At 51.3% G+C, this 12,532-nt stretch overlaps 1 protein-coding gene across 1 annotated transcript in view; it reads right to left on the bottom strand.

Moving 5' to 3' along the window:
* The window catches only part of NPAS2 (neuronal PAS domain protein 2), a 249,044-nt gene that overhangs the window by 64,720 nt on the left and 171,792 nt on the right, over window positions 1-12,532 (bottom strand). Inside the window, exon 6 of the mRNA XM_055539452.1 lies at window positions 9,160-9,249. Coding sequence (XP_055395427.1) covers window positions 9,160-9,249 — 90 coding nt within the window. The remainder of the gene's footprint in view (window positions 1-9,159; window positions 9,250-12,532) is intronic.

The following is a 12,532-nucleotide window of genomic DNA, read 5'->3' as shown; positions in this document are numbered from 1 at the left end:
TGTTGTTTTTCAGTCGCTCAGTCGTGTCTGACTCTTTGCGACTCCACGGACTGCAGCACGCCAGGCCTCCCTGTCCATCGCCAACTCCCAGAGCTTACTCAAATTCATGTCCATTGGGTCAGTGATGCCATCCAACCATTTCAGCCTCTGTTGTACCCTTCTCTTTCCACCCTCAGTCTTTCTCAGCATCAGGGTCTTTTCCAATGAATCGGCTCTTCGCATCAGGTGGTACTGGAGCTTCGGCTTCAGCATCAGTCCTTCCAATGAATATTCAGGGTTGATTTCCTTTAGGATGAACTGGTTGGATCTCCTTGCTGTCCAAGGGACTCTCAGGAGTCTTCTCCAGCACCATAGTTCAAAAACACCAATTCTTTGGCATTCAGCGTTCTTTATGGTCAAACTCTCACATCTGTACATGACTGCTGGAAAAACCATAGCTTTGACTATACCAACTTTGTTGGCACACCTTTGACCAGGGGGTAAGGCGTAGGGGGTGGGGGGAGAGGCAGGTGGGAGCCCCCGAGGTGGGATGTGAGCACAGCTCTGCCTTCCAAGCTGCAGTTTGCTCCAGTGAAGAATGAGGAGGCTGTGAGGTGAGAGGAGTGGATTTGAATCCGCTGCTGGTACCAGGGCACATGGCAGATGCCAGGCAGGATGGTGGCTTGTTAATCCCGCAGGACACAACCCTAAGTTTTCTCCTTTCAAGTGATGACGTGGGTTCTCTGCCTGCCTCACCCGCACCCCTGACATTGGACGGTGCTTGGCCTTCAAGAAAAGCATGGTGATGAACTGAAAGAACCATGTGGCTGCCCAGGCAGGGGTCCAGGCCCAAACAGAAGTGGGGATGGGGGCCCTGATGGCCCAGCCAGGGAGCGGAAAGTAGGAAGAGGGAAGGGAAAGGGCAGTGGGGTCTGGCCTCAGCATCGCTGGGGGCGGCAGGGCTGAGCCCGTGTGCCAGAGCATCCACTGGGGGACATGGACAAAGAGGGGCATGACTTTGCTTTTATTTCAAACCCTCTAGTGGCTGGAGGAGGGAGGGAGCACAAAAGCCAGGTGGGTGTAACAGGTCAGGGAAGGGGAGACTCGGAGGAAGGGGCCAAGTCCAGAGGGCTCAATTGACAACGTCATTGTCCACCTGCTCGCCACCAACTCAGGATGCTGTGTTCTGGTCCTTTCTTCCAGCAGCACAGCAAAGTAGGCAAGTCCCTCCCTGCCTGCAGCCCAGGCTCCAGGGCTGGAGGACAGGCTTGGTGGCCACTGAAGGGCAGGGGTGGAGGGAGGGACTCCGGGGTCTCCCGGGCTCCCCACATAGAGGCTCCTGTTTTCATCTCTCTGCATCCACAGTACTCACTGTGCCATCATCTTCTCAGTCTGGCTTTCTCTGAGTCCCTTCTGATGTTCTTGATTCTATTTTAAGCCCACTCCCTTTAGTTTTTTGGAGCATGACTCACGCTCACAGATGACAGTACTCTTTCTTCTTAAAGACATCCTGGATCCTTGAAAACAATGACTACGTCATGGCACAGTCTTTCCTCGGAGGGCCGGTCGGAAGCCCACACCCCTGATGGTGGGGTGGCAGGGTGCAAGGTGGGGGGCTGCCTGGCCTTGTGGTTCCTGTGGGGGGATGACTGGCAGGTCAGAGGGCTGTGGGGGCACCTCAGGATGCAGGTCATGCACAGGACAAAGATGAATGCTGGAGGCAGGAGGGAGAGGTAAGCTGTGGGAGGAGGGGTCGTGAGGATGAAGAGTTGACACATGAGCAGAACTCCGAACACGCCCAGCACAGAGCGAGCTCTTTCTGGGTCTTTGCTGTTCTATTCCTATTATGCAATTTCCATGTGCTGGAAACCAACACAAACAATGATAATTTGAGAATTTAAACACTAGTGCTCACAGGAGAGTAAATTATCCCTGCAATTGCACTGTCCCTTGAATGCATGGAGTGAGCTCTGTTTATTAAAACTGTGGCAATTGCAGAGATGAGGGAGGGGAGGTGCAATCCCATAGCTGAATCACATGAGCCGGAACATCATTTATGTGTTACAGACGGAAGGTTCTTGATGCCAACTTGCTGCTATGCCCTTGGCTACCTCATCAACAACCTGCCCTTCAGGAACAGAAATGCAGACGTAGAGAATGGGCGTGTGGACACAGTGGGGGAAGGAAAGGGGACAGGCTGAGAGAGCAGCATCGACACACACACACCACCACGTGGAAAGCAGCCCTGAGCACGCATTGCAAGGGCTGACTCTGCAGCTCCAGTACTCTGGCCACCTGATGCGAAGAGCCAACTCATTGGAAAAGACCCTGATGCTGGGAAAGACTGAGCATAGGAGGAGAAGGGGAAGACAGAGGACGACATGGTTGGATGGCATCATCAACTCAACGGACATGAGTTTGAGCAAACTCTTGGGGGATCATGAAGGACAGGGAAGCCTGATGTGCTATAGTTCATGGGGTTGCAAAGAGTTGGAGACGACTGAGTAACAAAACAAAAATGTGTAAAATAGATACTTAACGGGAAGCTTCTGTGTAACACAGGAAGCCCAGCCTGGTGCTCTGGGATGACCTAGAGGGGTGGAATGGGGGGTGGGGTGTGGAGAGGGAGGGAGGGGATGTATATATACACATAGCTGATTCATTTCATTATACAGAGGAAACTATCACAACATCGTAAAGCAAGTATTGCTGTTGTTTAGTTGTCAAGTCACATCCAACTCTCTGCAACCCCAGGGACTGCAGCCAGCCAGGCCCCTCTGCCCATGGGATTCTCCAGGCAAGAATACTGGAGTAGGTTGCCATGTCCTTCTCCAGGGGATCTTCCCACCCAGGGATCAAACCCGCCTTTCTCCTGCACTGGCAGGCGGATTCTTTACCCCTGGGCTACCAGGGAAAGCAATTACACTCCAATTAAAATAAATTAAAAAACAAAACACAACAACAAGAAAAGAATTGTGCCCTTTTCTGGGCTTCACTTTAAATGACTGCCATGAATTCCCAACAGCACTTCTCCTATGTTGTCTCCTAGGCCCCATGAGAGCCTGCGGAGGATCTCTGACAGAAAGCATAGTCCTCTGTCTCTGAGCCACACCAGCAAAGTTAAGTGAGCACAGAAGTGCACAGACTGGCCAGCTGGGCTGGGAGCAGGCTGTGTGGACACCCCGCTCAGGATGTGCCCGAGGGGCCCCAGCATTTCTGGCTGGAGGTCTGTGACAGCCGTGGTGTGAAGGAGATTTTGGTGAAAAAGAAGCCTCATGTTAAGCAGAGGCAGGACTGGGCTCAGAAAGCAGCCAGGGGCTCGGTCTCCAGGAGGACTGTGGTGTGGGAGGCATGCGTGCTCAGTCGCTCATCGAGTCTGACTCTTTGCGACCCTACGGCCTGTAGCCTGCCAGGCTCCTTTGTTTGTGGGATTTCCCAGGCAAGAATACTGAAGTGGGTTGCCATTTCCTTCTCCAGATGGGATGCATGTGTGATCTTATTTGATTCAGTTTAGATTCAGAATCCGGAGAAAGCAATGGCACCCCACTCCAGTACATTGCCTGGAAAATCCCATGGATGGAGGAGCCTGGTAGGCTGCAGTCCATGGGGTCGCTAACGGTCAGACACGACAGAGCGACTTCACTTTCACTTTTCACTTTCATGCATTGGAGAAGGAAATGGCAACCCACTCCAGTGTTCTTGCCTGGAGAATCCCAGGGACGGCAGAGCCTGGTGGCTGCCGTCTATGGGGTCACAGAGTCGGACACGACTGAAGTGACTTAGCAGCAGAAGCAGCAGATTCAGAATCACCAAAGAATAGATGCTTTTGAACTGTGGTATTGGAGAAGACTCTTGAGAGTCCCTTGGACTGCAAGGAGATCCAACCAGTCCATTCTAAAGGAGATGAGTCCTGGGTGTTCATTGGAGGGACTGGTGCTGAAGCTGAAGCTCCAGTACTTTGGCCACCTGATGCAAAGGGCCGACTCACTGATGCTGGGAAAGATTGAAGGCAGGAGAAGGGGACAGCAGAGGATGAGATGGTTGGATGGCATCACTGACTCAATGGACAAAAGTTTGAGCAAATTCTGGGAGATGGTGATGGACAGGGAAGCCTGGTGTGCTGCAGTCCGTGGGGTCACAAAGAGTCAGACATGACTGAGCAACTGAACAACAAGATTCAGAATCCAGCTGACGACTGCCAAACAGGAAGACTCTCTGAAGACAGTACAGAAAACAGCTTCCACCCACGAGGAATGAAGGATGAATTCAGATATAAAAAGGACCAACTCTAAAGACACTCTCTCTTCATCAAAAGAGAGGGCAAGGCAAACCGCAAGCGAGAGCAGTTATTTGCAACGGACAGACCTGTGGTGTGCGCCTGGGATGCAGGTTCACAGTGACATGTGGCCTTGTCATCTAACTGCATTGAGAGGGCCTTGCCCGGACTCCTGAACCCCTCTCACCACCCCAACTGACAGGTCCTTCTTGCCACCAATCAGGTCCCCTGAACTACACAAACCTCCTTACTGGGGGCCCCCGGGCCAGTTACTGCCCAGTTACTGGGCTTAAGTGCCCTGCCAGTCAGTCATACCCTCTGTGGGACCTGAGGGGCACCTCACCCTCTTGTGACTACCAAACCACGCCTGCTCTGCTCCCCAGTGCAGCCCCCACGCGCGCCTGCGTGCCCCGGAGCACACTCCTCCCTGGGACTGTGAGTGCGTGTGACTGGCCCGCTGTCCATCTCACTTGTCCAGCGCTGGGTGCTGTGTGTCTGGCCACCGCTGTCACCTTCGGGCAGAGTGACCAGGAGGCACCCGGCAGAGGACTAGTAAGCAGAGCACGCAGAGACTGCTTACAAATTACTGTACGGAAGACCCAGCCCATCTAGTAGGAAAAGAGCAAATACTTGAACAAGGTTGTCACAAGAAAGGAAAGTCAATGGCTGATAAAGTACGTGAAGACAGTCACACCAGCCATTGGGGGAAAAACAAAATTTCAAGATTTCTTCACATGCGAGACCGACAAAAACTGACAATCCTGTCAATATCAAGTTCCGGTGACAAGGAGCAGCAGGAATTCTCGAGCCCCGCTGATGGGGGGTGAATGGGTGCCATCACCATGGAGACAGCTAGGCGTCACCCAGTACTGGTGACCGGTCGCTACCCCATGATCCCGCAATCTTACACACAGTCAGCTCTCTGAGGGATGCCCACAAATGTCCGCTAGGCAACACAGACAGACGTCCACAGGCACGCTCTCAGAGTCCCACGCTGGCCTGGGAGCAGGGACTGTAGCAGGTGCCTACAGCAAGGACGGCAAACCAATGCTGGCCACTCTGGATGGTGTGAGATGGACAAATGCCACAGCAAAGCTAAGCGAGAGGAGAGGTCACTGGAGAACACTTTCCATGGCTCTGTCTCCATAGAGCTAAACCAAAGGCCATACTCAGTTGCAGTGGTTAATGATGAATTAACAGAAAAGTTGGTAGAACAGTCTTCCCTGGTGGTCTAGTAATTAAGAGTTTGCCTGCCAGTGCAGGGGACATGGGTTTGATCCCTGATCTGGGAAGATCTCCTGTGCCGTGAAGGAACTAAGCCCATATGCTGCAACTGCTAAGCACATGCTCTAGTCCAAGTGGTGGAACTACCGAGCCTGATACCTATCGCCTGTGCTTTGCAACAAGAGAAGCGACAACAATGAGAAGACCACGTGCCCCAATAAAGACCCAAAAATAAATAGTTAAAAAACAAGTTGGCAGAACTGCAGAGAGGAACAAAGACAGGATGATCTGGAAATGGCCATCTCTATGTGGACGATGTGTCAGGAAAGGAGCAGAGATGAACTTCTGTGTGCCTCGGGCTGTCTGTCTGACCCCTGGTGACTGCTACATGTGTGCTGACGCTCGCCTTATCATTAGTTTAAAACCAGAATATATGTCTTGCACATGCTTCCGCATGCATGATAAATACAGATCAAAATGCACAGAGAAGTAAAGTCTAATGCTGACCTGGACCCTGTTCACCCGGGATCGAGTCTGATGTGCAGCCACTGATGATGCAGACTGCCATCAAGTCTGATGTGCAGAGCTCCTGCTGGACCCTCTCCTAGTCAGGGCACCCTCCCAGGTCCACCCTGACCTGCAGCCACCTAGACAAGGTGACCTGGACCAGATGGACTCTCCTGGCAGGTAAGGGCAGGTGACGGTGGAGAAGGAGGGCCAAGGGACGCCTCCTTGAAAGCACTGCATCTCGTGGTATCATGAGTCAGGCGCTCTGTCTTCCTTCTCTGTGACCTCTTCACCCTGCTGTGACCCCTGCCCCAGGAACTTGACCCCACAGTCCACTTTGACCTTGCACTTCTGGCCAGGGCTTTCATTTGTACAACCAGCATTATCGTTGTTGTTGTTCAGTCGCTCAGTCGTGTCCAGCTCTTTGCAACCCTATGGACTGCAGCATGCCGGGTTTCCCTGTCCTTCACTGTCTCCTGGAGCTTGCTCAAACTCATGTCCATTGAGTCAGTGATGCCATCCAGCCATCTCATCCTCTGTCATCCCCTTCTCCTCCTGCCTTCAGTCTTTCCCAGCATCAGGGTCTTTTCCAATGAGTCAGCTCTTTGCATCAGGTGGCCCAAGTACTGGAGCTTCAGCTTTAGCATCAGTCCTTCCAATGAATAGTCAGGATTGGTTTTCTTTAGGATTGACTGGTTTGATATCCTTTCAGTCCAAGGGACTCTCAAGAAGAGTCTTTTCCAACACTACAGTGGGACTTGCAAATGATCAAGGCTTTCTCTCATTCTCTCTCTGAAAAGTGTTCCAATGTGCTGTTTCTCAAAGCAGATGTGAATGGCCATCAGGATGCTGTTTCACAGTGTGAAGCCAAATGCATGCCAACCTTCTAGTTATTTAAAAAGGGACAGAAGGTGGGTGAATTTTCTGGAGTTACAAGGGAAAACTTGAAGCCACCATTCATGAATTAATCTAATCAAATCATATTTTCTGAAGACACAACTAGCCATTGACTGTTTAAAACTTGCAATTTTGTTTTTTTTACATAAAGGAAAGATCAGGTATGAAGATTATATACCTAACTGCCATCTGATAAGTGACAATAAAATATTAACTCTACCCTTTTTTAAAAAAGAAAATAATTCATAAAGATGACTCTAAATTGCTCCATAATGTCAAATCAGAAGAATTCGCAATCAACTAAGTCCCCTCTGATACACATGGCAACTCAGTCATCAGATATTACCAAGAGCAGAAAGCAGAACAGTGTAAACCCCACCAAACGGCTCTGGGCACAACCCCAGGTCACTCTGGAGGCGACATGTCTTTACTTTCCATCAGTGCCTCTTGCTGCTCGATCCTGTCCACTCAAGACAAAACCCAACTCCCTCTGAAGAAGCACCCCATCTCCTCAGATCAGCCCAAAGAAACCATGCAGATTTCATCAGGTCTCATCACTCCTTCCCTGGTGGCTCAGACAGTAAAGAATCCACCTGCAATAAGGAAACGTGGGTTCAAGAAGATCCCCTGGGGAAGGGAATGGCAACACACTCCAATATTCTCACCTGGAGAATCCCACGGACAGAGAAGACTGGTGGGCTACAGTTCAAACGGTTGCAAAGAATCAGACATGACTGAGCATGCACACGCATACACGCATGCACACACACACACACACACACACATCACTACTCCAGCCTGGCCTCAAAACCATGATTAAAATGCATTCCCGACTCCTGAGGGCTGACTGAGAACCAGCCTCTTCCAAGGGCTCTCGGGGGAGACAACGCCCAGCCTCATATACCCTGGACATGGGCTGAACCACAATGTCAGACGGATTTGGAGTAATGCAAAGGCATCTGCCTTGCAAAGTGAAAAATGCTGGGCCACCACACGCAGTGATCTGCAAAGGAAAATCATGGACAGTGGCTTTGGTCTTCACCCAGTGTCATCAGCAGAGGGGGGAGTGGCCTCTGAGTAAAAGCATGACCCAGAACAATGTGAGGTCCTGGCCGTAAACAAAGCTGGGCTCAGCACCCAGGAGGGCAAGCTACCCACAGAGCAAGGCCATGGCGCTCCCAGGTAGGCATGGCTAAGGAGCGGCCACCATGGTCCTCCAGAATCAGCCCAGCCCATGATTTCCCATGACCAGGAACCCAGGGCAGGCTGCTACCCTCCCCATCAGTGCCCTAGCCTTACAACTGCCTGTGTGTGGGAACAGAGCGGGATGGGGGCTGAGCGGTTTGGTGGGGCTTGTTGGGAGGAGACAGAAGAGAGGATATTTTATCCCCATTAGTCACAAAGGATGCTCCTGGTACAGCATGCTTCCAGGCCAGACTCTGTGGGGATAAATGCTGGTGTGGCAGGACGTGGAAGGCTGGCCAGACACCTTCCCCCCAGGGGCCCTGCAGCAGTCGAGTGCTGCTCTGTGAGTCAGAGCATCCTGATGTGGGTACCAGAGAGCCAGAGAGGCTCAGGAGGAGAGGAGGGGAGTATGAGGGAAGGAGGGAGGGAGAGGGGAGGGAGTGACAGAGGGAGGGGGAGAGAGAGGAGGGAGAGGGAAGGGAGGTGTGCCCACGGCACTGCCCCATTCCATGCCCCAAGTGGCTCCGTGGGCTGCAGAGCTCACCCTTCTGCCCAGATCCTCCTTGCCCCCAAGGTCCTCCTGGTCCAACATCTTTGAAGAGTATTTCACTCCCCCCACCCCCACGGTCATCCCTGTCACTGAACCCTCGCCACCAGCAAATGTCACACCTACTGCATCCCAGTCACATCTCCAGGGATCCCCAAACCCCGGCCCACCTCCAGCCATCTGGTGCACACGCCTACACCTGCTCCCAGGGGACCCTGTCTTCCTCTGCAGGTGTCCGTCAGCCTCCACAGAGGCTCTGAGCTCTGACAACTGTGTCGTGGGCACGGGGCTTCCGGGCGGTTTCCAGGACAGTGGAGGGTGGGGACGCACCATGGCCCCTGTCTCAGGTCTTACGCATTCCAGGATGGCACAGTCCTGCCCCTGCCCTTTGTCTGGAAGCACCTGGGGCTAGGCCTTGGCCCGGTCAGGACTCCTCGACCCTCCTCACACGCAGGCCCTGCAGATCCGCAGCGCCCCAACTCTGAGACCCGAATGGGAATGAGGATCACACATGCTGGCAAAGGCCGTCTGGGCGGAAACTCACCGGTAAGTGCCCGAGGAGAGGAGTGATACTGTCAGAAACATAGAGGATGCTGCCATCCGTCGTCACGGCAATGATGAAGCCATCCAAGGCCTGTGAAAAACGCAATAGGTGAAGGTCTTCCGTCATGCTTTTATGCAGGAGGGGATCACTGGAGCCAAGGACCCTGGGTTACAACAACGACTTCGTTTCATAACTCTTTGAATATTTCCGCGACTAACCTCACAGCACTTTTTTTTTTTTTTTTTTTGGTCTTGCACACAAGTCGATTTCTTACATAGAACTTGTCTAACCCAGGCGAAATGGTTGCAAAGCATGAAAGGGCTGAGTGGAAAATGGGACCTAGGGTATCATGAAATGCATTCAGCGGTGGAAACTACCTGAGTACATTTACTGATAAGTGTGGATCTGGGCTGAATCAGAAATATCACAATTGCCATTAAAAGGTGTCAGTGAAGAGTTCACGATCCCTGTTCTCCATCCCCTACACCACTTTGAGTTCAGTGGTAAACATTTACTAAAAGATACAGGAGCTCATGGGCTTCTCCCATGGTGGGGCCAGTGGCAAAGAATCTGCCTGCCATCTCAGGAGACACAAGAGACATGGGTTCGATCCTTGGATGGGAAAGATCCCCTAGAGAAGAGAATGGCAATCTGCTCCGGTATTCTTGCTTGGAGAATTCCATGGACAGAGGAGCCAAGCGGGCCACAGTCCATGGAGTTGAAAAACAGTCAGAATGACTGAGCAACTCACACACACACACAGGAGCTCACAGAGGCATTAAAAACAGAACGTGTGCCTGCTGGTCCATTGCCATAGAAAGACCTTCTGAAGGAACCCTTTATAAAGAACATTCACATCGATCCACCAAAGCGGAAAGGAAGGGCTGATGGGGAAAGGCTGGATTACTTGACTAGGTCCACGAGAAGAGTCATCCCTCAGTGTCCATGGGGGGCTTGTCCCACGACCCCTGCAGACACCAAGTCCCACAGATGCTCAAGTCCCCCAGAGTTGCCCCTGTATCCACGGGCCCTGCATTCTGGGATTCAGCCAACTGTGGGTGTGAAACCCACAGACACGGAAGGCCAACTGTATTTCAGCATGTCTGGCAAATTCATTTGTTTAGAAGTTTTGACTGAGTGCCTGCTGTGGGTTAGGTGCACTGCCCTCGGAGCCCATGAGAGAGCAGACAGAGGCCCTCCACGTTTTCTCACAGTCACCAGCTGTTTGGTTTTCGGGTTCCTAATCAGGTGCTCACAATGCTTTCACATGTCACCCAGAAAGGTGATTTCTAAAATTCAGACTCTGTCCAGCAGAGAACGGGGTCATCCGGGCAACTCACCATACTGGCCTGCCACGGAAAGGGAAGAGATGAAAAACAAAAGCTTTCTCCCCACAAACAAATATTCGAGGACGTAAGACGCTCATGCAGGCGGTCGCTGTCAACTATCACTGCTGCCTCGCTGACTGTACTGTTGAAATAGCATCAAGCACAAATGTGTGGATTCTTCTACTTTGGGGGAAAAAAATTCCCAAAGTGAAGTATGTGTTTAGAAAGTTCTGGAAACATTTTGTATACCCTCAGCTCGATCTTCCCAGGGTGTTACTGATCTTCTGTGCAGCCAAGAGGGCATGGATTCTTTCAGGGTAGGAGGGTGCAGCTAAGTGCCTGGCAGCAGGAACCAGAAGTAGTCCAGAAGTGTGCAGAGAAAGGTCCCACCATCAGCACACACCACGTGGGAGAGAGTTCTTTTCACTGGGAAAATGACTACTAGGGTCACTGACTGTTTAACACTTAGGTTCTGCAGGGTTGGGAAGAATCCCCCGGAGGAGGAAATGACAACCCACTCCAGTATTCTTTCCTGGAGAATACCATGGACAGAGGAGCCCGGTGGCCTACAGTCCATAGGGTTGCACAGAGTTAAACACAACTGAAGTGACTTAGCACATGGCACACAGTGCAGGATTTAAGACTGAAACATCTATTAAGGCACATTTCTTAAGTGGACCCCATTCTCTTCGATTATATCTGTGGTTTTCAACTGGGGGCAACTCCGCCCCACTGGGGACATCTGGCAATGTCTAGAGACCTTTCTGGCTGTCACTTCTGGGGTGGGCACTGTAGGCCTCTAGTGGGTAGAGGCCAAGGATGCTTTGAAATATCCCATCTACAATACACAGCATGTCCCTACCAGAAGGAATGATCAGGTCCAAAACGCTAATTGCGCTGAGATGGAGAAATCTTGGGCCAGATTTACCAGTCATGGTGAACACCAAAGTACATCCTGCTTTTGTGTTCAGTAGCTCAGTCGTGTCTGACTCTTTTGCGACCCCATGGACTGTAGCCTGCCAGGCTCCTCTGTCCATGGGATTCTCCAGGCAAGAATACTGGAGTGGGTTGCCATGCCCTCCTCCAGAGGATCTTCCTGACTCAGAATTGAAGCTGCATCACCTGTGACTCCAGCATCAGCAGGAGGATTATTTACCTGCTGAGCCACCTGGGAAGCCTCAATGTTCTGGTGGCCTTTATTTCTTTTCCATTTAAGTATTTTTTTCTAAATTAAAAGAAATCATATTAGCAGCGCTCCTGGAGGTGAATTTTTCTAAGAGGTGGAGGCATTGTGGATGACGTCAGCGGGACGGTTTTGGAAACAGCAGATTGAAATACTAGGAAAAGCAGGAGCAGTCTAAATTCTCTTCTTGCACAGTGAGCCCATGCCCTCTTGAATTTATAAAGCAAGTGGGTGTTAAAAAGCAGGAGGTATTTATGGATGGAAGATAACGCTCATCAGCCCATTGGCATTTTCCATCAAACGCATGAGGATTACGCTGAGTCACTGCGTTAAGAAGGCTTGTGATGGTTTCAGAAGTCCCACTGGCAGCCTTTGAAAGTGATTCAACAGGACGTGATTAAAAATCGGCCTGCCCCTCTTGTTGAAATGGGGACTCTGGCAGGAGCTTCAGTGGACACCCGAGATTCCATAACGGCCCGAGTTTCACACCTGCCACACACCAGATGGAAATGAGACGACCCCTCTCTGCCAATCCTTGGTTCTGACAGAATGCTTCTTGTCTTCTCTGGGACAACCTCTGGGCTAAGAGAAAAGATGGCTGTAGCTTTTCTGAACAAAATTCAGAAATATCACATATTACGTAACTGCCTGTCAACGAGAGTGTCCTTTCCTTTGAATTTACTTGTTCTAATGCTTGTGGCCACCATCTTGGGCAGCTTTCAGTAGACCCGCTTGGCTGGCTGCAACCAAGTCGCTTTCATTCTTTCAAATCCCACAACGGTATGAGTTCTCCTGGAGTCTGGTTTGGGGCCTTTCTGGGAGAAGAAGAAGGATGCGGGGATTCACACTCAGATCACATAGG

The sequence above is a fragment of the Bubalus kerabau genome, chromosome 11 (genome assembly GCF_029407905.1).
Source record: "Bubalus kerabau isolate K-KA32 ecotype Philippines breed swamp buffalo chromosome 11, PCC_UOA_SB_1v2, whole genome shotgun sequence".
Classification (NCBI taxonomy): Eukaryota; Metazoa; Chordata; class Mammalia; order Artiodactyla; family Bovidae; genus Bubalus; species Bubalus kerabau.
This window is presented reverse-complemented; position numbering and strand designations above follow the sequence as displayed.